Here is a 25,871-nt window from a genome sequence, read left to right on the forward strand (position 1 = left end):
GGGAGGGGCGGCCCAATGCGCGTCTTAATGCCCCTGGCCTTTCCGATTGGCTGCTGCGACACGACGTGGTCTGTGATTGGCCACAGAGACTGCCGCAGGGCCCCCGGAGAGAAAGGGTGGGAACCCTGCGCCTTAAGAGCCCGCTTTTCTCGACAAATAAAGGTCATAGACACAGTGTCTGCAGGCGGAGCTAACTTTATGAGGATTCATGCTGTCGCGGGAACACCGACGGTGGAGCCCCACGTAGCAAGAAGATGACCCGAAGTTGCTCGGCAGTGGGCTGCAGCACCCGGGATACCGTGCTGAGCCGGGAGCGCGGCCTCTCCTTCCACCAGTGCGTGAGAGCAGCCTCCGCGCTAATTCCCAGCACGGCGAGGCGGGAGGCAGGGCTGGCTGGGACGGGGCGGGTGGGGCGCCATGCCATCGGCGTGGCGTGGCGTGGCGTGACGTGCGTAGCGTGGGGGCGGGGGAGGGAATTGGGCAACTTTGAGGGCTAACGCTTTTCCTCGTCTTCCTGCTCAGTGTTTGCTTCCAAAGTGCTTGCTTTCTCCATTAGCTTTTAGCAGGGGTTACTCGAAAGGAGTCTTGCTTCCTTTCGGGAGACCGGAAGGGAAGGTAGTTTAGAAGAACTGCTGAAGGCGTGCGCTTTCATTAGAGTGTGTGGCTTGCTCAGGAGCATGAGTACAGATCAGTTTGTTATGGAACTGAACTGGAGTCCCCTTTCCCACCGCGCAGGAAAGCCACTTTACTGACTCCAGGTTGTAGTGAAGGAAAGTCCAGTGGTGATTGCAGGGTGCCAAGCAAGGAGAATGGGCAGCCGGTGCCGAAAAGTCCCGAACTCCCTGATGGCTTTTAGGACTTTTAAAAGCAACATTTGGGGTGAGGGCTGCAGGGTGCATGACATTCTGATTGAATGGGGGGTAAGATAACAGTCTGGTGTTTAGAGGATGTGAATCATTGGCCTTATGGTTCTAGCCAGTCTGAGGTCTAAGTACTTGTGGTCAGCAGGTAGTCACCATCCTCCACCAGGTTGAGGGGTTAGTTTTTGCAGAACTACCCAAAGATATGCCATCAGATTGTTTTGTATATCCCTTGAGGAGGAACTAGGACTCTATTTATCACTGAACTATTGTTCAGGCTATCTGGCTTAACTGCTTCCCCCCTACCCCCTACCCATTCCCTAACTCCCCTAACTTCCCTAATTAGTCGTTGCTTGGGTTCGCTCTTTGGAACTCAGGGAAGGCCTAGGAGACTGAATATTTTTGGGTTTTGTTTGTTTGTTTTTTTGACACAAAATGGGAGACACAGAGGGCTTTTGTACCCAGGAGGGCCCTGAAGGGACCTGCTCAGTTTCAGATTTTCACCAGTACTGTCATTACCAGTTGTTCAGTATCATTAGCCCAGCTCTGCAAGCCTGGTCCGACTCTGGCTGTAACTGGTTATGCAAGGAAATTATATTTGGCACAAGAGTGGGGCTTATTTTCAGACCGATCTAATTTGAACCCACATCTGTGGTGTAGTCTAGTAAAGGTCATTGAGATCAATGAGAAGTGGAAAAGTGCATAGAATAGATACTCACAGACAAAAAGAAATGTACAGTGTTTTTTTTAAAGTGGTAGCCTATTAAGGCAATATGAGGGGTAGAGAGTCAAACCCCTGACAAAGGACTTTTATGAAAAAATCAAAAAGAGCTGTGTGGGACAAGTGGTATTTGAGTTGGACCTTGAACCTTACCTAGATTGGAGAGTGGGGCGGAAGGAATATAGTATTTAAATAGGAATAACATGGAAAAATATAAAGGGATGGAAAGTGAAGATGTAATGTAGAAGAGTGGGAAAAGTAACTTGGAGACAAATTATCTAAAAAAATTTAACATGTCAAGTTAAGTAGTTTCAACTATATATGGTAGGCCATTTGTAGTATTGCTTAGTTTAAGTAGGGCTGCGTCCTCCACCTAAGCTGTTATAATTGTATCCTTTCTTCTCTGGGATTTGTTTCCATCAATTAGTTCCTGTCCTCTTTTTATTGTAAATTGCTCTACTGGTTACTTGCCTAAAAACACTGAACGTGTTCACATGACTTCCACTTTTAAACAGACACACACTCTTGAACCTTTGTGCACCTCTACACTACCCTCCCCTTCCATTTATAACCAAGTTCCTCAAAACAGAAGCATACACCTATTTCCCTAAGTCCTGTTGCCTTTTCACCCTACTGTAGCCAGATGTCTATCACCACTATAATGAAACAGCACTAACTGAGGGTCATTGGTAATCTTGCCAAATCTAAATAAGTGCTTGTAAATCTTTCTCTTGACCTCTTTTAACCTTCAGTCATATCGACCCCTCCTTGAAACTCTCATCTCCCATAGCCGTACTGACACTCTCTCCCTCGTTCTCTCCCTTTTCTTTAATTTCTTTCTCAACTTTTTGCTGCTCTGTTTTTCCTGTGCCTTTTTCTTAGTTTCTTTAAATAGGGAAGAACTGGCTTATTGCTTTTATTTGTTTTATATGTTGAGAACCACAGTAAGACCTGCTTAATTAAAAAAAAAAGTGATGCATTTATTACAGTAGTCTGCTATGATTCTTCCAGCCTGATTTCTTCCCCATTCATTCCATTTTCTAGATTTCTGGAAATGATTTTCCTAAAAATGCAAATTTTATCATGCTGGTTCCCTGAAGGAAGGATTTTAATCCCTTGGGCTCTTCAGTGCCTACAAGGTAGAGTCCAAGCTCCTCTGTGAATCCTTTCCTCATACACCTCTCTTCCAATCTGAAATATATTTCTATTATTTTATAATCCATATGTGCGGAATTAAACACACGGAATCGTCTGTCTTCTTGACACCTAGGAAGTTGTAAGCAAGGCAGGAAAGAATAGAGACAGGAAAAGGAGTTAGAATACTATGGTGTTAGTTCTGGTGACAAGGTAATATTGATCTGAAGTAAGGGCTCAGCAAAAAGGTAATCTGAGAAGGAGAGAATTAGTCAACTTGCTATTGCCTGAAGCCTCCATCTTCAAGCTATGTGATCCTGGAGCTCTTTCCATAAAAAACAAAATAAAACAAAAACAAAGAACCTGAATACATGCCTCTGATATATGGATAGTGATTTATAATAATTTATAAATTTATATATGAAGTGATATATATATTATGAAACACAAAAATTAGAAGATGAGGCAAAGAGTTATAAAAATGAATTCTAATAATTTCTTCAACTCTCAATAGATGAGTGTAGACTTCTGTGGTGGCCATTGACCTGAAGGATGGATCGAAAGCTTATGTAAGGCATACAAGACCTTTTGTGATCTGACCTCTAGCTACCTCCCATCTATAACTACTCCCAGCTACCTCTGCACTCTCCTTTCAAGCCTCCGAATTAGTTTACTTTTCCAAGCTTTATCAGCCAGAAAGTTCCAAGTAATCATTTCATACCTCTGTGTCTTTTGCATCTGCTTGGAGTGGCCACTCTGCATGGCAAACTCCTATTGACTCTTCAGCTCTAGCTCAGATATTATGTCCTCTGAAGCCTTTCCCAGCATCCCCAGCACCATCACCACAGTCGTGAAAGAGGTTGTAAGGACATAAGCAAGGCACTGTGGTTGAAAAGCCTGAATCAAAATGACTCACAAGTGTGGAAACTGTTACTATGAGAATATTGGTGCTCTGTCAAACACATAAATGGCTAAATACAAAGTGGGACTGGCAAGTTAAAATTTAAAGTGTCCCTTTGATTCATTCCCTTTTTGTAGGTATAAAAAGATTAAGAAATTCAATTTATTTCATAACCAAGGAATTTATGCATGATCATTTGGAAGAGTTTTTGCCTTAATTGTTGTAATGACTTCTATTTTTAAACTTTTATTTATACATAACAAACACCTTTTACCCATCACTAGGAATAAGCAGATGTTAACATGTTTGCTTTTGTTCTGTTTAGAAGAGACTTAAGTTATAGGTATAGTTGAAGCCTTGCCCCTCAATCATTTCTCTCCCTCCCTAGATGTAACCACAGTAGAATTGGTTTTGTTAGCCACTTTTCTGGAAAATATTTGATGTGCAGGATACAAGAAGTAAATCTCTGCTAATAGCATAAAAAAGACATAGTCGATAGGAGGAAGAAAATGGATTCTGTATTACAGTGTAAGCCATTTCATTACTGTGTATATGAGATGGTGATGGATTTGGGATTTTTCTTCTGCCAGAGGTGGTTTTAGACTAGGGAGACATGAATTCCAGTTTTAATTGACTATTTACTGGTAGCTAAACTTGGCTGCTCCAGTCTTGGTTTCATCTTCTGTAAAAGGATAAAAACCTGTCTTGCAGAGTTTTTTAAGACCAAAACTAAGTCTTTAAAATATATATATAGCACAAGGTAAATGCTTTAAAAGTGGTATCAATTGTTAATACCAATTTAATTTTGTCCAGAACGCAAATTAGTCAGTCATGCTGGTTAGACTGCAGTATTTACCAACCCTTTTCATGTCTTTTTGAAAATTGGAAATATTTGTTTAATACTTTGGGGCACACCTACAAAGCAGTTTGGGACTAGTAACTACTTCAAGGGCTCCAGGTGGCCCAGGCCCACCCCATGGGCTAAGGGGATTGATAACTGTACTGAGCAGGCATGCCAGTTGGGAAGCTTTGCATCAGAGAATCAGGCTGGTAATGTAACTTGGTGGACTAGTCAACTTTTGATGGTCCCTTGCATGGTTAGAGACTACACCCAGTCTAGAAATGTGGCCTCACAAACACGTGCCATCAGTTAAGAAAAGAGTCCAGTGAAAACAGAAAGGTGTGCCTCATCTTTATTGGAAAAATAATTCTCTGTACATTCTCTCTTGATCAAGTAGCATCATCTTCCTGGAACAATAAAATAAAAAGTTCCGAAAGTGGAATTAGTTGTTCCTAAGAAAGAACAAACCTTGGATAGTACTTTACCATTTACAAAGTGCTTTTGAACGCATCTGTATCCTCAGGTACTCTTACTATCGCCCTGGAGGAGGCTGACAGATTGAGAGATGTATCTAATACTACATGGCTAGTAAAAGGGAATTGAGACTTAGAGGTTTACCAATTCAGTGTTCTTTCTCAAGGTGATTGAGAGAGTATCTCAGAATTAAGTTTTATCATAACTGTCATATCATTTCCCTAACAAGTAGCTAAGGAAATTAAAATTTTCACCAGTTTCATTTCTAACAACTATGTGTTTTAAAGCCTGAGTTAAAATATATAAAAGTCATAGGCTACCTATAGATCTATCTCCAAAATAAATCAAAGAAGAGGGTGCAGGGAATTCCTGGTAGTCCAGTGGTTAGGACTCCATGCTTTCACTGCTGAGGGGCCGGGTTCAGTCCCCGGTTGGGGAACTAACATCCCACAAGCCACGCAGCGTGGCCCAGAAAAAGGAAGGAGAAGAGGGGACAAATTTCTGAGGGTCAGGAATTGAGGAGTGGATAAGGTGGATGTTACGGAGTATCTCATAAGATTGCAGTCGAAATGTTAGCCAAGACTGCAGTCATTTGAAGCCTTGACGGAGACTGAAGGATCTACTTTCAGAAAGGCTCCCTCACATGGCCTTTGGCCGGAGAACTCAAGTTTCTTGCCAAGTGGACTCTCCTTAGGGCTCCTTATGACATGGCAGGTAACTTCCCCCAGAGAAAAACCATTCAACAGAGAGAGCAAGGACAGATCCTCAGTGCTTTTTATGATCATGTTTAATGCCCACTATCACGTCTGCTTTTTTATATTCCTTAGAAGCAAGTTACTAACCCCAGCCCACACTCAAGGGGAGGGGAATTAGGTTCCACTCCTTGAAAGGAGGAGTACGGAAGAATTTGTGGACATCGTTTAAAATTGACATAGGGCTTCCCTGGTGGTGCAGTGGTTAAGAATCCACCTGCCAGTGCAGGGGACATGGGTTTGAGCCCTGGGCCGGGAAGATCCCACATGCCACGAAACAACTAAGCCCGTGCGCCACAACTTCTGAGCCTACGCTCTAGAGCCCGCGAGCCACAACTACTGAAGCCCGCGCACCTAGAGCCTGTGCTCCACAACAAGAGAAGCCACTGCAATGAGAAGTCCGCACCCCGCCACAAAGAGTAGCCCCCGCTCACCGCAACTGGAGAAAGCCCGCGTGCAGAAACAAAGGCCCCATGCAGCCAAAAATAAATAAATTAATTAATTAAAAAAGAAATTGACACAGGAAAGGAAAGACACACATATTAAATTTGAGCAGATTCTGTTAAGTGTAGGCTATGAAGATAGAATGTGCAGGGTGTTTAATAGAAGAATTGTCCACATACAAATTGAAACAGATGAGATCACTTAGATATTGAGCTTTTGGATTTAAATTTATTTTATTTCAGTAAATTTAAAAAAGCATGCGGGCTTTCTCTAGTTGCGGCGAGCGGGTCTACTTTTCGTTGCAGTGCGTGGGCTTCTCGTTGCGGCGGCTTCTCGTTGCGGAGCACGGGCTCCAGGCGTGCGCGGGCTCAGTAGTTGTGGCTCGTGGGCTTAGTTGCTCCACGGCATGTGAGATCTTCCTGGACCAGGGCTTGAAACTGTGTATCCCGCATTGGCAGGCAGATTCTTAACCACTGTGCCACCAGGGAAGCCTGAGCTTTTGTATTTAAAAAGTCAAAGAACTTTGAAAAATGAAATCAGATCAAGTGAATTAAACTTTAATTAACTGGACTTAATGTTTATGTAAAGCAGTTAAATAATAAATCGGTTTATATAATAAATACTACTGTAGTATTACTATATTTTCATGTTAATGGAATTTTAATATGATTGCTGTAGATTTCCAACTGATACCATTCAGCGCTCAAAATGGATCAGGGCTGTTAATCGTATGGACCCCAGAAGCAAAAAGATTTGGATTCCAGGACCAGGTGCTATGCTATGTTCCAAACACTTTCAAGAAAGTGACTTTGAGTCATATGGCATAAGAAGAAAGCTGAAAAAAGGAGCTGTGCCTTCTGTTTCTCTATACAAGGTATTTAAATCTAGGTGTAAACAATATTAAATTTTACAGAGCCTTTACAAATCAAGACAGCTCACATTACAGCTAGATTTTACAGAGATAAACACAAAACCAAAAACCTAGGACTTAAAATAAATCCTATAATACACTTTAAATGCCTAGAAAATTAGTTTTTAAAAAAATATATATGTAATATTAGTAATTGTGCTTTGGAGCTTTTTAAAAAATAAAAATAAAGCATATACGGGACTTCCCTGTCGGCCCAGTTGTTAAGACTCTGCGCTTCCAGTGTAGTGGGTGCGGGTTCCATCCCTGGTCGGGGAACTAAGATTCTGCATGCCATGTGGTGCAGCCAAAAAAGTAAATAAATAAAATGTATAAATGTAAACCATATGTCTAGATATACATAAAGGTTACTAAACGGATCACAAAAATCAACTAGTAGATATAAACAGCTTTAGAATTCAGGCTTTTGTTTAAGTATGAGACAGTTTTCACAATACTTTGAAATTATCTACCCCCTCCTTTTTTTGGCTCTCCCCAAAAATGTTATTGATCTTGACCAAAAACATACCTAATTGTTAGCATTGATATAGAAAGAGGTATACGGAAAATAGAAGACTTTCTATGAGTCAGTCATCAGTATTGGTGTTACAGTCTTATGTTTCTTTTGATTGCTTTTATTTTATCCCAGTCACCAGTATTGGTGTTACATTCTTATGTTTCTTTTGATTATTTTTATTTTATCCTTTTACCCTTAGCCACATGCTCATCTATGACTCAATCACTGTCTGCAGTCTGCAAATAGTCATCCAACTGTTCTATCCTTACTCTACCCTCACCTTCCTCTTATTCATTGGAGTCTCCTTCTTTCGGTATTGTTTTACCTTATTCCCTCTTTCAAAAGAATATTGTTGGTATCAAATCCAAACTCATAAGTTCGAAGAGCTTTCTGTTAATTGATTTGTGCATCTCTAACTGCCCTGAATTCTGTTTTTGAACCACATGTACTTACCCTCTGTATATATGATAAATTGACTTGCTTTTATGCTTTCGTTTAAAATCAATAATAGTTACAATTTATTGGGACCTACAGTGGTCCAGGCACTGCACTAGGCGATTTACGTAAAGTATCTTATTGTATCCTTAAAACAACTCTGTATTATTATCCACATTTTATAAGTGAGAAGATAAAGGATTATAGATGTTAAGTCACAGCTAACAAGTGAAGGGAGCCAGGAGTGTTAATTCCAAAGCCCATGCTCTGTCCTGTGCCTTCCTGTTTGTGCAAATAACTTCCCTGTCCCCTCCATTAAACCATGTTATTACTCCTTCAAAGAACAACTCAAGGGGCTTCCCTGGTGGCGCAGTGGTTGAGAATCTGCCTGCTAGTGCAGGGGACACGGGTTCGAGCCCTGGTCTGGGAGGATCCCACATGCCGCGGAGCAGCTGGGCCCGTGAGCCACAACTGCTGCGTCTGCGTGTCTGGAGCTTGTGCTCCGCAACAAGAGAGGCCGTGATAGTGACAGGCTCGCACACCGCGATGAAGAGTGGCCCACACTTGCCACAACTAGAGAAAGCCCTCGCACAGAAAGGAAGACCCAACACAGCAAAAATAAATAAATTAATTAATAAACTCCTACCTGCAACATCTTCTTTAAAAAAAGAAAAAAGAAAAAGAACAACTCAAAACTCCTGTGAAACCTTCCCAAATTACCACCACCTTTCTCTAGTTACTTTAATCATTTCGGAAACTTTCAGCATCATGTTACTATTTCTGTATAGAAGCCAAAAAAAACAAAAACGAAAACAAAAATCCCAAAACTTGTTTACATTATCCCAGAGATCATATATTTTAAAAAGTCAGAGATTATGACCTTTTCTTTCATAACTAACTCTCCACAGCAACCAGGTGAGTGCTTTGTATTCAGTGGTATTTTTATAGATAGTCATTGTGTGATAATTTCTAAAATAAACTTCACTTTCTATTTGTGTCATAGGTTCTCCAAGGTGTACACCTTAAAGGTAAAGCAAGACAGAAAATCCTAAAACAGCCACTTCCTGATAATTCTCAAGAGGTTGCTACTGAGGACCATAACTACAGTCTAAAGAGACCTCTCACAATAGGAGCAGAGAAATTGGCTGAGGTGCAACAGATGCTACAAATGTCCCGAAAAAGACTTGCTTCCGCAAAAAACTACAGGATGATCAAGAAGAGAAAGGGCTTACGATTAATTGATGCACTTGTAGAAGAGAAGCTACTTTCAGAGGAAACAGAGTGTCTGCTACGAGCACAATTTTCCGGTATCTTCCCTAATGACCTGTAATACTTACAATGTAGCTCTTAATTTTTCTGAAATATCATTACATATTTATTTTGTATTGCCAATGGAAATATGCTTTTAGCTGAGAAGTGAAAAGTCTCTAGCATAAGCAAGAAGAATGAAAAATAATCACCAAAATCCTTTTATGATTTTACAGTTTTAAAAGTAATATGTTTGGGCTTCCCTGGTGGCGCAGTGGTTGAGAGTCCGCCTGCAGATGCAGGGGACGCGGGTTCGTGCCCCGGTCCGGGAAGATCCCACATGCTGTGGAGCGGCTGGGCCCGTGAGCCATGGCCGCTGGGCCTGCGCGTCCGGAGCCTGTGCTTCGCAACGGGAGAGGCCGCAACAGTGAGAGGCCCGCGTACCACAAAAAAAAAAAAAAAAAAAAAGGTAAAAGTAATATGTTTATTACAGGAGAAGCAAAGAAATGTATAAATAATAAAAATAACACATAATCCTACTACCCAGAAATGAGATCATATGGTTTATACCATATATTGTACTTTTCACTTTTTTTTTTTTTTAATAAATTTATTTATTTTTGGCTGTGTTGGGTCTTAGTTTCTGTGCGAGGGCTTTCTCTAGTTGCAGCGAGTGGGGGCCACTCTTCATCGCGGTGCGCAGGCATCTCACTGTCGCGGCTTCTCTTGTTGCAGAGCCCAGGCTCCAGACGCGCAGGCTCAGTAGAGTAGCTGTGGCGCACGGGCTTAGTTGCTCTGCGGCATGTGGGATCTTCCCAGACCAGGGCTCGAACCCGTGTCCCCTGCATTGGCAGGCAGATTCTCAACCACTGCGCCACGAGGGAAGCCCTGTACTTTTCACTTTCTAAAAATATTAAAAAATTTTTTTTTTAATTTATTTATTTATTATTTATTTTTTTGGGCTGCTTCGGGTCTTAGTTGCGGCACATGGGCTCCTCGTTGTGGCACTCAGGCTTCTCTAGTTGTGGCATGCGGGCTCTCTAATTGTGGTGCGTGGGCTTAGTTGCCCTGTGGCATGTGGGATCTTAGTTCCCCAACCAGGGATCAAACTGGCATCCCCTGCATTGAAGGATGGATGCTTAACCACTGGACTACCAGGGAAGTCCCTACTTTTCACTTTTTATAATCACACACTTGTCACTGCAAATTCTTTGTAAACAATTTTAACTGCTAGATAATTTATCACTAAAGTCTTTTTTTGCAGTGAGTTGAACTAGATAATTTGCAAAATCCCTTTGAGTTTGAAAATTGTGTTAAGTCTCCAAATTTTTTTCTGTAATACTCTATAGAGTATATATATGTTCATTGAAAGACTACCTAGTCTTCTTTGTGAACCAGGATATTTGAAGAGGGGCAAAGTAAGAATTGCCAACTTACTCTCTGATGAAAGCAGCAGAGATTTTGGATTTGCATTCTGGTAAAAGAAGCATGTCCTTTTCTAGACAAGAGTAGGTATCTCCAATGGAAGAGAGTATTTTGTGTTTTTCCAAGAGGGGAATATAGGTTATAAATAGGGGTCTGCACCAGGAACAGAGGTTTTTTTTTTTCTCTCAGTGGTAGGGAAGATTGTTCATTCTGAATAGTTCCCTATCCCCCAAAATATTTCTTGTGTCTAATTTTCACTCTCAGATAAATGATGACCAGGGAACAAACTAAAACTGATAAATGTCCTCATAATCCAGAGACTTAATTTATCCATTTATTTCATTTTCTTCCCTGTTCCTCTAAAAATCTCCACTCAGGCTGCCAGTGAATAGTAAAACATAACGACTGAAGTTGACACATTTTTCGTCCCTCTTTGTAGTGAAATGATCCAAGATGAACAGGATAAATTGGTTAACAGTCTCTAAGATTGGATAGTAACCTCTGAACAAACTCAGTTAAAATGTAACTATTTGAATTTTGGTGCTTATCACATTTTATATCCAAATGCTATGGTCTATGCCTGAAAATGTTACTGTACACATTTTTCATCACAAAGAATAAATTTATTTTAACAGATTTTAAGTGGGAGTTGTATAACTGGAGAGAAACAGCTGAGTACTCCACAGAAATGAAGCAATTTGCGTGTACACTCTACTTGTGCAGTAGCAAAGTCTATGATTATGTAAGAAAGATTCTTAAACTGCCTCATTCTTCTATCCTCAGAACGTAAGTGAATTACATTTTAGATATTAAATAAAATAAACATTTTGTTCTTTCACTGTAGTTTATACATTAATGCTATTAGTATTCATACTCTCCTTTTGTCCACTTTCTCTTTTTAAAAACTTCTAGGTGGTATTTGCATGTTATCACAGTCGATATTTCACCCACAGAATGAAGACATATAGGCTGACAAATTTTTTTGCATCTTTCAGTTGGTAGAGACACTCTGGGTGGTAAAATCTAAATCTTGAAATATTGGAATTTCTCAGACACTTCAGTAGTTTTAATATGTGACTAATCTAGAAAATCGAGAACAATTGATTGGTATCTAGGTTGATACCATTGGTTTGAGGCAAAGATCAAAAATCTGAATTTTTCCTAAGCACTGTAGTTGGTGCCAATGCAGGCTCTCCAGAGACCAGATTATGAAAAATAATTTTTTAGAATTTGTGGTCAAAATACATAGCTATATTTATATTCTCTTAGTGGGAAGCAAATAACAGTGACTTTTATAGTAATGCCTTATAAATTTAATACTCAATTTTTACTGTTTTTTTCATCACAGGATTTACAGATTCTTTTATTTTTATTTATTTACTTATTTGACTTAAATGACAGAAATGTGTTATTGCCTCACAGTTCTGGAAGTTAGAAGTCCAAAATCAAGGTGCTGGCAGGGTTAGTTCCTTCCGAGGGCTGTGAAGTAAGGGTCTGTCCCATGCCTCTCTGCTTGGCTTGTAGATGGTGGTCCTTCTCCCTGTGTTTCTTCACATTGTCTTCCATTATCCATGTATGTTTCTGTGTCCAAATTTCCTCTTTCTATGAGGACCCAAGTCATGTTGGATTAGGGTGTGCCCTAATGACCTCATTTTAACTTGATTACCTCTGTAAAGACCCTATCTCCAAATAAGATCACACTCTGAGGTACTGGAGATTAGGACTATGATATATCTTTTTTGAGGGACACAAGTCAACCCATACCAGTCACTTTCCTGCTGCCCAAACCTCCCATTACCCATAGACTTCTTCCTGTGGCTCACTGAGCTTCTGTGATGTGATGTGGCTCCTGCTGGACTCTGCGGCTCATCTCCTGCCTCTCTCCCTGCCCTCTTAGATTCCACATTCCTATTGTAAGGCATTTCTTGCTGCTTCCTTACCTTCGAGACTTACTAGTCCATCTGCCTGAAATGCCCATTCTCCCTGTTAGTCCTGGAGATTGGTCCTCACCCTTCAGGCTCAGATTAGGTATCACATCCTTTCTGAATCCTGGCCTGCCATTCTTCCGATTCTGGACTAGGTACCCTCTTACGCACACAATGTGGAACTGAATCTTAGTACTTAACACTGTCTTCCCCGCTAGACTGTGAGCTGCCCAAGTATGAGGTCTGTGTCTGGTTCTTTGTTACACCTCCTGCCCTGGAGGGGTGCCTGGAACACAATGGTCTGTTGATAAATATTTGTGGACTGAAAGGATGCCTGGATGGTTGTTTAGGATTTTGAACAGATGTAAAGAAGAATTGCATTGGACCTCAAATCGCTGTCTAAAGAGCAGCACTTCATTTAATCCACTGCTATTGGGGCAGAGGTCGCCCAGGAATGGCAGGAGCCTTCTCTCCTGGAAGGTGCTTCTTGGTTTCTTATTGCTTCAACTTTAAAACAGACTCATAGGGGCTCTGGGCTGGAGAAACTCCTAGAGATCATGTAGTCCAACCCCCTCTTTTTTTTTTTTTTGCGGTACGTGGGCCTCTCACTGTTGTGGCCTCTCCTGTTGCGGAGCACACGCTCCGGACGCGCAGGCTCAGTGGCCATGGCTCACGGGCCCAGCCACTCCGCGGCATGTGGGATCTTCCCGGACCGGGGCACGAACCCGTGTCCCCTGCATCGGCAGGCGGACTCTCAACCACTGCGCCACCAGGGAAGCCCCAACCCCCTCATTTTAAAGAAGGGGGAAACTGAGGCTTGGTGGGAGGAAGGACCTTGATTATTATGAGGGTTCTTTTTTTTCCCACTTGGGGGGAAACTTCTCTTCTTTTAAATTGAGATGTAATTGACACATAACATTATGTTAGTTTCAGGTATACAATGTAATTATGTGTTTGATATTTGCATTCGATATTTGTATATATTGCAAAATGACCACCAAGATAAGTCTAGTTAATATCCATCACACACATAGTTACAAATTTTATGTGTCTGTGATGAGAACTTTGAAGATCTACTCTCTTAGCAACTTTCAGATATAGGTACAGTATTATCAACTATAGTCACCATGATGTACATCACATCCCCTTTAAAAAAAAACATGAATGAGAATTTTCCTCCACACATACTATTAACATAATACTGCTACTAACAAATTTAGAAATGAGAGAAAAAGGAGGAAAATTCATTAATTGTTCCTCTAGGTTATATTTAAACAATTACTATTAACATAGGGAATTTTCTTCCAGTCTTTTTTCTGTGCTTAGATTTACTAGTTTTTTACATAGTTATGATCTTGAATAGCTGCAGAATATCAGGTAGTCGTACCCTACTTAACTTTGGCATTCTCCAACTATTGGACATTTATATTGTTTTTATTTTTTGGTTGTAAGTGCTGTTTTGTATATTGAGATGAACATCTGTGTATAGGCTGATTCACTCTCTTCCATATGTGATTTTACCATTTAGGCCAGATATTACACTTATTTATAAACGTCTACTTTCTGGTAAGCAGGGGACATTTTTATAGACACTATGTTGCTATCACTTCCACGTGTTTTTTAGTCAAGTCCTCTCCTTTGCACTGGTTTTAAAGCATTAGTTACTGATTTTACACTACAGTTTATGTGAGACATTCCATACGACTTCTCATCTCCCCCCCACCCCGTCCCCCATGGTTTTCTTCATTTCTATAGTTCTGCATCAACTCCTGAATTAAGTCTTCTCTGGTAATTCCAGCTCACACTGATCTGTTTTCTCTTCATGTCATTTTTCATTTTGTAACCTTTGCTGTGTCATTATTTTGATTTACAATTTTAGTACTCAAAGGGTTGCTTATTTCTTTGGATACTTTGTCTGAAACTAAGTTACCTTATTTAATGTGATAGTAATACATGCTTAGTATAAAACATTGAAACAATATGTAAGTATATAAATACCAGAAAGTGAAAAATATTTATAATACTTCCATTCCCCTAATCCCACAAAATAACCAGTTAGCAATTTGGTATGTATTCTCCCAGACTTTAAAAAAAAACTATCCATCACCCAAATTTTGTTTTCATGGCCATCTATTATTCCAGCATATTAGAAATACCTAGATTTTATACTGAGAAATCTGAATGGTCAAAATTTTTTATTTGATTACATTTCCCTTCATTTCCCCTGTTTATATCTATTTTCAGCACATCTGTGCTTAAGTATTAGATGTCTAATCATATTGAATATTCATTTATTCAAGAAACATTTATTGATCATGAGCAGCCAGTGAGACAGGAGGAAAACCAGGAGATTGTGATGGCCTAGAAGCCAAGTGTAGAAAGTATCTCAAGGAGATAGTATTGCACTGTGTCAAATGCTGCTGGAGATCAAGTAAGATGAGGACAGTCAATTGACCATTGGATTTTGCAAGATGGAGACATCAGTGATGACCTTGATAAAAGCAGTTGCAGTACAGTGATGGAGAGATAAGCCTGGCTGAAGTGGAATCAAGAGATACTGGAAGGCAAAGAAGCAGAGACAGTGATTATGGACTCTCTCAAGGAGTTTTGCTGTGAAAGGAGAAGAGAAATGTGTCCGTAAGTGGAAGGAACATAAATGGAGGGGAGGATATTTGATGAGATAGCAGATGCTGCACCTTGTTTGCCTGCCCATGGGAGTGATCTAGTGCAGATAAGAAAATCAGTGATGCACAACAGAAAGGATAACTGCAGGAGGGCAACATCCAACACTGCTATGGAGGGAGGTCTGGCCTTAATTAGGAGCAGGGACAAATCATGCGTCGAAACAGGAAAAAGAGAGAGATACAGATGCAACAGGTTAACAGATTTGGTGGTAAGAAAATGAGTGTTTATCGAATTGCTTCTATTTTCTCAGTGACATGAAGTTAATAGCTAAGAGTTGGGGAAGGAAGCATTAGAAGTTTGGGAGAAAGGAGAAAATATGAATAGTTGTTTTTTCCCTCCATGATAATGGAGAAACAATTGTATGGATGAGACCATACAATTGTATGGTTGGATGTATCCATCCATTGTATGGATGGAGACCAAGCCAGACTTACATTTTAAAAAACCCTTGATTCAGTTAGATAGGTACCTCACTCACTCATTTCTAACTACTATTTCTTCAGTTCTTAGCTACTATCAGTCACCTCCCTAATTTTCTCTGTACTGAAGTTGGATTCTTTTTCAGTTCTCCCTTGAATTCTTTATGTCCAGAACCTTCCCACGGCTCTGCTTCTTATAATTCCAGAGCTTTGGGTCTTTAAGGTAGTTTGTTTTCACAGCTCCTTTGAAATAATGTCATAGCACCCTCAGCTTTCCTAATTATAATAGTGATACATTTAGTATGATCTTAGTAGATTTTTTCTGTTCCTAATTTAATTTTCTATTTTGGTATTCATTGCAGTTTAGTAAATTAGCTCCCTGTATAGGTGAGTTGATGTGAGAGCTTCAGAAATAACCAAGACAGTGGGAGGAGCTAATAGTCTTAAAAAAGAACACCCAGCTCAGCATTATGGCTCTTCAGCACAATATTTTTCCTAAGCAGAGCTTTAAGCTACCCAAGTGACTCCCTATAATTATTCCATAGCTAAGCTAATGTTTAATTTAAAATATATTGATGAGTATGTCAATTATAATTGGTATAAACTGTCTGAAGGACAATTTGGGAATGTGAATTATATTTAAATTGACTCAATTATGTGCACCTGCGGCCCAAAAGGTCTTTAAAAGTTGAGTTCATTTATTCTAATACATGCATAAGTAAATTTACCCCTGCATCCTACTCCTAGGAATTGCATAAATGACATAGATATGTATAAGTGTATGTGTGCCCACAAACACACATTGTGTTGCTCTTTGTATTGTTTAAAAATTAGAAACAACCTAAGTGTCCTTCAATACAGGTTGGTTCAATTATTTATGCTTTAGTTTTACTATGTGTACACTTAAAATATTGCTGTAGGTCAGTAGTTAAGAACATGCAAAAGTATGTCTATAACATTACTATAGTAAAGAAAAATAGGTTCAGTATAATTTTTGAAAATTATATCTAGTTATGTATACATAAAGAGATCTGGAAGAATGTCCCTGAAATATTAAGTGATTTTTTAAAAATATCTATTTATTTATTTATTGGAGTGTAGCTGATTTACAATGCTATATTGTTTCAGGTGTACAGGAAGGTGATTTAGATATACATATATATATTCTTTTTGGGATTCTTTTCCATTTTCAGTTATTACAAGATATTGAATATAGTTCCCTGTGCTATACAATAGGCCCTTGTTGTTTCTCTATTTTATATATAGTGGTGTGTATCTGCTAATCCCAAATTCCTAATTTATCCCTCCGGGCCCCCACCCCGTGCCACCCCTTTGGTAACCATGCGTTTGTTTTCTATGTCTTTGAGTCTATTTTTGTTTTGTAAATAAGTTCATGTATTAACAGTGATTTTTACTTTTTTGCACTTTTCTATATTCTTTCAGTATTTTAAAAAATGGATGTGTCATTTTATACAATCAGAAAAAGTTTTTTTTCATTTTGAGTGGGGGAAAAAAGTTGGTTTGAGAGAGAAATCAGTCACTTCCCTACAACACTAAAAACTTGGTTTGAGTGTTTCTACTCTCAGTTTTAAAAACTTAAAAAGAAAAAATCAACAAGTCCACATATTTTTCTGCCTGAGAAACATCATTCTAGTAGTTGTGGACATTAAGATACCATTTAATTTTCATTTAAAAAGCAAGCTCACCGGAACATAAGCTTTTTTAACCTATTTAAACTAGAACTTTTACCTTGAAGCATTAAGTAGTTTCATTAGATACTTACTGCACATGTAACATATTTAGCATCTTTAGTGTTCATTTGAGAATCCTACTGCAAAAGAATAAATTTTAAACAACTGATTAAAATTTGGTGACACACTTGAAAAGGCTTTTCAATGTACTAGTGGGCTGTAGCACCCTGGTGGAGAGCCACTATTCTGTTTTCTCATTGTCTTATTATTTTGCCCTGTTTTTAAATATAAACAACTGATTAATACTTTTGTCTCCTAAATAGTCAGAGTATGTCTTTTGCATTCTGTAACTCTGTTTTTCAGATCTGTTAGTGCATCTTGAAATAAATTTAGTGGGTCATAAGTGGCATTAAATTTTGTATATACATTTATATACACACGTATATTTGTACCTGGCATATAGTAAGGGTAGATTGTGTTCATGAAACTTCTTGGTTGCAGCAAAATATTTGGAAAGCCCTGTCCTGAAATACTTCTGGAAGTACATTAAAATTTCTATTAAATAGAGATGGCTGTCCAGGAAGAAACCTTGGCAGCCTGGAATATAGCCCCCAAATCAGAAATTCAACCTTAAAAAAAAAGTCATTTGAGTTATAAAAGTAAACTTCAGTGAAGATGAACACTTCAGTCTACCTCAGAATCCATTTAGTCTTATTTTAGACAATTATTAAACTTGGCTACTTCCTTTCCTGCTCTATAACAAATTAGAAAGTGTAAATTAGAACTGAGTGAAAAGAATTCTGTCTGTTAGTGACAGACACTAACAGAAATAGAAAAGAATAATCAGCAGTTTGGGAAGATCAAAGAAATACTATGAAAGAACTCCTAAGATAAAGATAATAGTGTAGGTACTTTGGATAGGAGCAAACAGATGCAGACACTCTATTGCCCCAAAGGGCATAATTCAAAGAGCAGTGAGAAAAAGCACTGAACAAGGGCCTCAGGAAAGCTGGTTTTCACATTTGTGCATGACTAGCAGCACAACATGGGCCAGGCAACTTAACCTCTCCCTCTTCCTCCCAGTTTCCTCATCTATAAAATGGGGTAGATGTACTAGCTGTTCTCAGTTTCCTTCCCCCTCAACAGTTTTCTCATCTCAGTGAATGTACAGGTAAGACTGGTTTATGATCTAAATTACAAACACATCAATGAGAACAAACTGGGTAATTGATTTTTATTAAGAAGTGAGTAAGAAGTTAAAAATGTTGTGGTATGTTTGCATCTTCAGTTGCTATTCTGTGTTTCTAAGTTTCTCTATTATCTATTTTATCATAACTATGAATATATGCTTGAAATGTTGATAGAATTTGGCTACTATACTTGGCTTTATTTCAACAGCGATTTGAGGCTACTTTAGTAGAAAATGCCATTTAAGGCATTTTCCCTTTTTTAATTTCTTCATTTGTGTTTTATGTTTTTCATTTTTTACATTTTCTAGATGGCTGTCCAAATGCAAACCCGGTCCAGGTTTCAGCAGCAACGTTTTTTCTTTTCTTCAACGAAAAGTAGAGAATGGAGACCAGCTATATCAGTATTGTTCACTGATAATAAAAGGTATATCTCTCAAGCAACAACTTCAGTGGGACCCCAGCAGTCACCATTTGCTAGGGTTTATGGACTTTGGTCTTGGCAAACTTGATGCTGATGAAACGCCACTTGCCTCAGAAACTATTTTGCTCATGGCAGTGGGTATTTCTGGTCACTGGAGGACACCTCTTGGTTATTTTTTTGTAAACAGGACGTCTGGATATTTGCAAGCTCAGCTGCTTCGTCTGACGATTGGCAAACTGAGTGACATAGGGATCACAGTTCTAGCTGTCACGTCTGATGCTACAGCTCACAGTGTTCAGATGGCAAAAGCATTGGGGATACATCTTGATGGAGACAACATGAAGTGTACATTTCAGCATCCTTCATCTTCTAGTCAACAGATTGCATACTTCTTTGATTCTTGCCACTTGCTTAGATTAATAAGAAATGCATTTCAGAATTTTCAAAGCATTCAGTTCATTAATGGCACAGCACACTGGCAGCACCTTGTGGGGTTAGCAGCACTAGAGGAACAGGAATTATCAAATATGGAGAGAATCCCAAGAAAACTTGCAAATTTGAAGAACCACATACTGAAAATGAATTGTGCTGCCCAACTCTTCAGTGAGAGCGTGGCCAGCGCGTTAGAATGTTTGCTGTCATTAGGCCTGCCTCCTTTTCAAAACTGTATTGGTACCATCCAGTTCTTACGCTTAATTAACAATCTGTTTGACATTTTTAATAGTAGGAACTATTATGGAAAGGGACTTAAAGGACCTCTATTACCCGAAACTTTTAATAAAATCAACCATGTGTTAATTGAAGCCAAGACTATTTTTGTTACATTATCTGACATTAGCAATAATCAAATAATTAAAGGTAAGCGAAAACTGGGATTCCTGGGATTTTTGCTTAATGCTGAGAGCTTAAAATGGCTCTACCAAAATTACGTTTCCCCAAAAGTCATGCCTTTTCCATATCTTCTGACTTACAAATTCAGTCAAGATCATCTGGAATTATTTCTAAAGATGCTTAGACAGGTATTGGTAACCAGTTCTAACCCTACCTGCATGGCATTCCAGAAAGCTTACCATAATTTGGAGACCAGATACAGATTACAAGATGAGGTTTTTCTAGGTGAAGTAAGCATCCTTGACATTTCAGTTGCTCGAAGGACGGACTTGGCCCTTTGGACAGTTCAGCGTCAGTATGGTATCAGCGTTATAAAGACTCTTTTTCGCAAAGAGGATATTTGCCAAGACTGGTCTGACTGTTCGCTAAGTGAGGCATTACTAGACCTGTCAGATCATAGGCAAAATCTTACCTGGTGTGCCGGTTATATTGCAAATAAGTTATCAGCTCTTTTAACATGTGAGGACTGCATCAGTGCACTATATGCATCAGATCTCAAATCCTCTAAAATTGGATCACTGTTATGTGTTAAAAAGGAAAATGGCTTGCATTTCCCTTCAGAAAGTTTGTGCCGAGTCATAGATATTTGTGAGCGAGTCGTAAGAACCCATTCAAGGATGGCAGTTTATGAACTACTACTTCCTAAACAGAGGGAATTTTATCTTCAGCAAAAAATATTACATGAGCTTTCCGGGCATATTTATCTTTTTGTAGATTTAGATAAGCATCTCTTTGATGGAGAAGTGTGTGCCATCAATCACTTTGTAAAGTTACTAAAGGACATAATAATCTGTTTCTTAAAGGTCAGAGCTAAAGGTGTAACTCAGTACCCTTTAAAACACCATTCAGAAAGAACTGAAACGAAAACTTTGTCAAGGAAACACTGGTCATCTTTACAGAATTACAGATGTTCAAGTTTTGCTAATACCAATAAATACAGGCATTTGCTAAGGAACGACGGCTGTCTGTTCAAATGAAGGACCTAAAATATATTAAAATTTTTATTAAAAATAATTGGTCAACATTTACTTTAAAATTCAACTTACTATATTTTTCAAATTGACCATTCTGCAGAGTGGACAAGTTTGTGGTTCCGACTTAGGAATTTCTATCATGCGTATTATCAAATCTGCTCGGACTTTGGTAGAACTTGCAAGCATTTCAGAGTTACCCAAAATGTAGAAAGCAGTAAGTCAGTCAGTAGGAACAGACTAGCCAACAGGTGCTGTCTTTGAATTTACTGTTATACGACTGATTAATCTGACTGGACATACTTCGAAAACAAGGGAGAATAATGACGAGGAGTCACCAAAACATCGACCCTTTTTATAAAGACTACATTCCCTAAAAGAGCTTTGGTTTTCAGCTCTTAAGAATGTTAACACTAAAAAAAAAAAAAAAAAAAAAAAAATAGAATGCCTATCAAACCTTGAATATAATCTTTACTTACACATGAAAATTAGGCTAAATTAAACATCAGACACCACCACCATCAAAATCCTTTTGCTGGGGTACCCTAAAATAGAAATCATTATGCCTTATCAGGCAGAAGGTAAACACGAACCATGAGATGATTCCTTGTGCTGCAACCAAGCTGGGAAATGTTGCCTGGGGAATACATAGGAGATGTAATCTTCACAGTCCATTGTCTCTGGACTTCAAAATACTACTTTCAAGTAATAAAATAGAGTGGATACTTACTTGACTCCTGTTGGAGGAGCGCAGTGCTCATCAGAGAATGAAAAGAAGCCCTTATTTCAACTTCTCTTTCTGAAGAGGAAAATAATGAAACATATTTTCAGTGTTGAATAATGGCATTTCATAGCATGTGATTAATAAATTGGAAAAAGATGGTCAGTTGAGTCAATGAGAGTGAAAAAATTTGTCTTAATTACATAATGAGTTTTTTCAGAAATTTAGCTTAAATAATCTGAAGACGGAAACATACTAAGAACAATATTCTCCATTCTCTAATACCCAGATCTGAAACGATAAATAGAAAAACATTTGTTTCACAAATGGGAGTATTTTAATGGAAAAAGAAGAAACAAGCACATTTTTCGCCTGTGTATGTAAAATATCTACTCTTATTGTCATTGAGTGAATGTTCACAAAGTACAGTTAATATGAAAACTTAAAGTTGTAAAAGACTAATGAGTAGGTGAAAGTTTAGTTTTATTAGTTGAAATTCCCCTTAAATAGTGTATTTTGATATATTTCTGCTGGTTCTACCTCAAACAACGGCTTCAATTCTGAAATGTAACCAGAGTTGTACTGTACTACATTTTATGAGGGGCTATTGCTGAGAAGTCTAAATATTGTGGGTTTTGTTGTTTGCAGTAGAATGAGTTTAGATGCACTGGGATAAATCTTATTTAAAGGAAGCCTGTTTATAGATCACCACCTTTATCTTATTGCTTATATGAATCCAAGTTTTGTACTTGATCTTTACTTAAAATTAGGTTCATATCTGTAGCGTCTTATGTTCTTTGCTGTTACATTTCACTCACGTCCTATATATTCTGTAATTTCTTAAAATAGTGTTTTGCGCTGTTTAAGTGCTGGATAAATTGGACAAACTTTGAAGACAAGAATCTTTCCATCACTGCCATTAGCACAGTTAATTGCTCTTGCCCTAGTGAAGTGGTACAAGTGTGATGTCAGATTTACTTGATATGATATGCTTGACAGTGAAATTTTTTAAATAAATTATTTGTTCATATTTGATTAGGGTAATTTAGTTTACAATTTCTACTCAACACCCTTGTTCTTTTTTTTTTCTTCCCCCTTCGGAGAAAACAGACATTCCTTTCAGAAATTTATTCTTCTTACTTTCAACAAATAGTGCTGGATATGCACATGCAAAGATGTTAACTCTAAATGGAACAAAGACCCAAATGTAAGAGGTACAACTGTAAAACTCTTAGAATAAAATAGAGTATATCTTGGAGACTTGGATTAGGCAATAGTTTCTTAGATATGACACCAAAAGCACAAGCAAAACAAAATAAATTGTAGTGCAGCAAAATTAAAAACTTGTGCTTCAAAGGACACCATCAAGAAAGTGAAAGACAACACACAGAAAATTTTTGCAAATCATATATCTGATAAAGGACTTGTATCTAGAGTATACAAAGAACAATAATAAAGGACAAATAACCCTAATTTTTAAATGGGTAAAAAATATGAATAGTTATTTTTCAAAGGAGATACACAAATGGCCTGTAATACATGAGTATGTGCTCAACAAAATTAGCCGTCTGGGAAATGCAAAACAAAACCACAGTGAGATGTCACATCACACCCACTAGGATGGCTATAATAAAAACGACAGGTAACAAGTGTTGGCAAGAATATCGATAAACTGGAACCCTCATACAATGTTGGTGGGAATGCACACTTTGGAAAACAGCCTGGCAGTTCTTCAAAAGGTTAGTTAAATGTAGAATTGCCATGTGACCCAGCAGTTCTACCAATGGGCATACACCCAAGAGAAATGTACAAATTTCATAGCAGCATTATAATAGCTAAAAAATGTCCAACTGATGAATGGGTAAATAAAAAATGTGTTGTACCCATACAGTGGGTCACATGGTAAGTGTATGTTTTACTTTATAACACACTGCTTGAACTGTTTTTTTTGCAAAGTGATGTACCACCATGCAGTACTTCAACCAGTTATGTATGAAAAGTTCTAGTTCTTCTGCTTCCTCCCTAGCTCTTGGTATTGTCAGGGTTTTGTTTTGAATTAGCCATTCTAATGGGTGTGCAGTGATATGTCACTGTGGCTTTCAGTTCCATTTTTCTAATGACTAATGATGCTGAACATCTTTTCATAGGCTTATGTGCCATTCAGTCTTCTTAGGTGAAATGTCTGTTCAAGTCTCTTCCCCATATTTTAAGGTTGGTTGGTTGTTTTCTTATTGAATGTTAGTTATATATTCTGGATACAAGTGCATTATCAAATGAGTCCTGCAAATACCTTCTCCCAGTCTGTGGCTTTTTATTTTTACTGAGGTGTAGTTGATGTACAGTATTAGTTTAAGGTGTACAACATAGTGGTTCACAATTTTTAAAGGTTATAATGTGGCTTTTACTTTTCCAGTGTTTTGAAGAACAGACATTAATTTTGATAAGTCTAATTTATTGACTCTTTTTTCTTTTAGGGATCATACTTCTTAGTTTCGTCTAAACCAAGGACACAGATTTTTCTTCCTGTTTTCTTGTAGATATTTTGCAGTTTTAGGTTTTGCATTTAGGTTATGATCTATTTTCAGTTGATTTTGGTGTGTGGTATAAGTTCATATTTTCACATATTGATGGTATCCCAGCACCATTTGTTAAAGGGCTATCCTTTTCCAGTGAATTACCTTTGATCCCTTGTCAAAAACTGACCACATAAATATGGATCTATTTCTGGGCTCTCTATTCTGTTCCCTTGATCCATGGATCTTTCATCAATACCACATTATCTTGATTAGCCTTATATAAGTCTTGAAGTCAAGTAGGAATCCTCAAACTTTGTTGTTGTTTTTTTTTTTTGTGGTACCCAGGCCTCTCACTGTTGTGGCCTCTCCCACTGCGGAGCACAGGCTCCGGACGCGCAGGCTCAGCGGCCATGGCTCACAGGCCCAGCTGCTCTGCAGCATGTGGGATCTTCCCGGACCGGGGCACGAACCCGTGTTCCCTGCATCGGCAGGCGGACTCTCAACCACTGCGCCACCAGGGAAGCCCAAACTTTGTTCTTTTTAAAAAAATGTTTGGCTATTCTAGTACCTTTCCATATAAATTTTATAATCAGCTTGTTTTTACAAAAATTCCTGCTGGGATTTTGACTGGAGTTACGTTGAATCTATAGATTAATTTGGGGAGAGATGATATCTTAATAACATTTAATGTTCCAATCCATGAATACGATAATATGTATATATTTTTGAAGGTCGTCTTTGATTTTTTTAAATCAATGTTTTTCTACATTTCACATACAGATCTTATACATATTTTTGTACATTTCATGTTTTGTGGTGCTACTATAAATGCTAATTTTAGAATTTCAGTTTCTAAGTGTTCATTGCTACTACATAGAAATACACTTTTGCATACTAATGTTGCTAAACCCACTTATTAGTTCTGGTACCTTTTTATTAAGATCCTTTGACTTTCCTATATAGGCAATCACATCACACCATCCACAAATAGATACTGTCATATTTATTCATTCCCAATCTATAATTTTTGTTAAAAAAAAATTTATTGTACAGTGACCTCAGACACGACGTTTTAGAGGAGGGTTTTGTTCCCAATCTTAGGGGGAAGCATTCAGTCTTCACTATTCATATGATGTTAGCTGTAGGCTTTTTTGGTTGAGGATCCCTTCTATTCCTAATTTGCTGAAGAGCTTTTTTTTTTTTTTTTTTAATCATAAATGGGTGTTGAATTTTGTCAGAGGATTTTCTGCACCTTTTTGGAAAAAAAACTTTTTGAGAGAGAATTTACATACCACAGTATTCACCCTTTTAAAGCATATAATCTAGTAGTACTTGGTATATTCAAAAGGTGGTTTTCTGCAATTTTTGAGATGGTCATGTAGTTTTTGTTTTGTATGCTGACACACTGAACTACATGGATTTCTTTGAATGTTGGGTCAACTTTTTATTTCTGGGATAAACCCAACCTAGTCATGATGGTTTTTTTTTTTTTACATATTGCCAGATTTCATTTACTAATATACTAAACTACAGAGTTACACTAAAGTCTGTGGCTTTAAACATTACCCTGCATATACCCTTATGGCTTTTGAATAAACTAAAAATGCCTTAAATGCTTTCATAAGACAATTTTTAAACAAAATTTTAATTAAAGCCTTTATATCTTAACATCTTATAAAATCACTTGGATTATAAAAAGCTCACATTTGGTCTATAGATAAGGACAAAATGTGCATTAAAGAAGCCCTAACAAGGAAAAAAAAGTCCTAAGTTATTTACATA

The 25,871-nt window shown here is 38.2% G+C and overlaps 1 protein-coding gene across 3 annotated transcripts; it reads left to right on the forward strand.

Annotated features, from left to right (window-relative positions):
* The first annotated feature begins 136 nt into the window (after positions 1-136).
* On the forward strand, positions 137-22,831 carry THAP9 (THAP domain containing 9). Of its 3 annotated transcripts, XM_027087522.1 has the most exons (6): positions 228-334; positions 2,626-2,720; positions 6,806-7,001; positions 8,990-9,293; positions 11,295-11,445; positions 18,878-22,831. In XM_027087522.1, exons 3-6 carry the CDS (start codon positions 6,858-6,860, stop codon positions 20,856-20,858), a joined length of 2,580 nt encoding a protein of 859 aa, XP_026943323.1. In that variant the 5' UTR covers positions 228-334; positions 2,626-2,720; positions 6,806-6,857; the 3' UTR covers positions 20,859-22,831. The 3 variants fall into 3 exon arrangements, with proteins under 3 accessions (XP_026943322.1, XP_026943324.1, XP_026943323.1); XM_027087521.1 differs by lacking the exon at positions 2,626-2,720 and having other exon boundaries at positions 137-334; XM_027087523.1 differs by lacking the exons at positions 2,626-2,720; positions 6,806-7,001 and having other exon boundaries at positions 226-334.
* Positions 22,832-25,871: the final 3,040 nt, after the last annotated feature.

Source organism: Aethalodelphis obliquidens, unplaced genomic scaffold (assembly GCF_003676395.1).
Source record: "Aethalodelphis obliquidens isolate GAN/ISIS:26980383/991018 unplaced genomic scaffold, ASM367639v1 scaffold59, whole genome shotgun sequence".
In the NCBI taxonomy this organism is placed as follows: domain Eukaryota; kingdom Metazoa; phylum Chordata; class Mammalia; order Artiodactyla; family Delphinidae; genus Aethalodelphis; species Aethalodelphis obliquidens.

What these genes read in the sequence shown, in the direction of transcription:
- THAP9 (XM_027087521.1), top strand. Translation starts at nt 255, where the DNA reads ATGACCCGAAGTTGCTCGGCAGTGGGCTGCAGCACCCGGGATACCGTG. An exon ending in CGCGGCCTCTCCTTCCACCA is followed by an intron (nt 335 to 6,805) that starts GTGCGTGAGAGC and finishes TGATTGCTGTAG; the next exon opens with ATTTCCAACTGATACCATTC. An exon ending in CTTCTGTTTCTCTATACAAG is followed by an intron (nt 7,002 to 8,989) that starts GTATTTAAATCT and finishes TTTGTGTCATAG; the next exon opens with GTTCTCCAAGGTGTACACCT.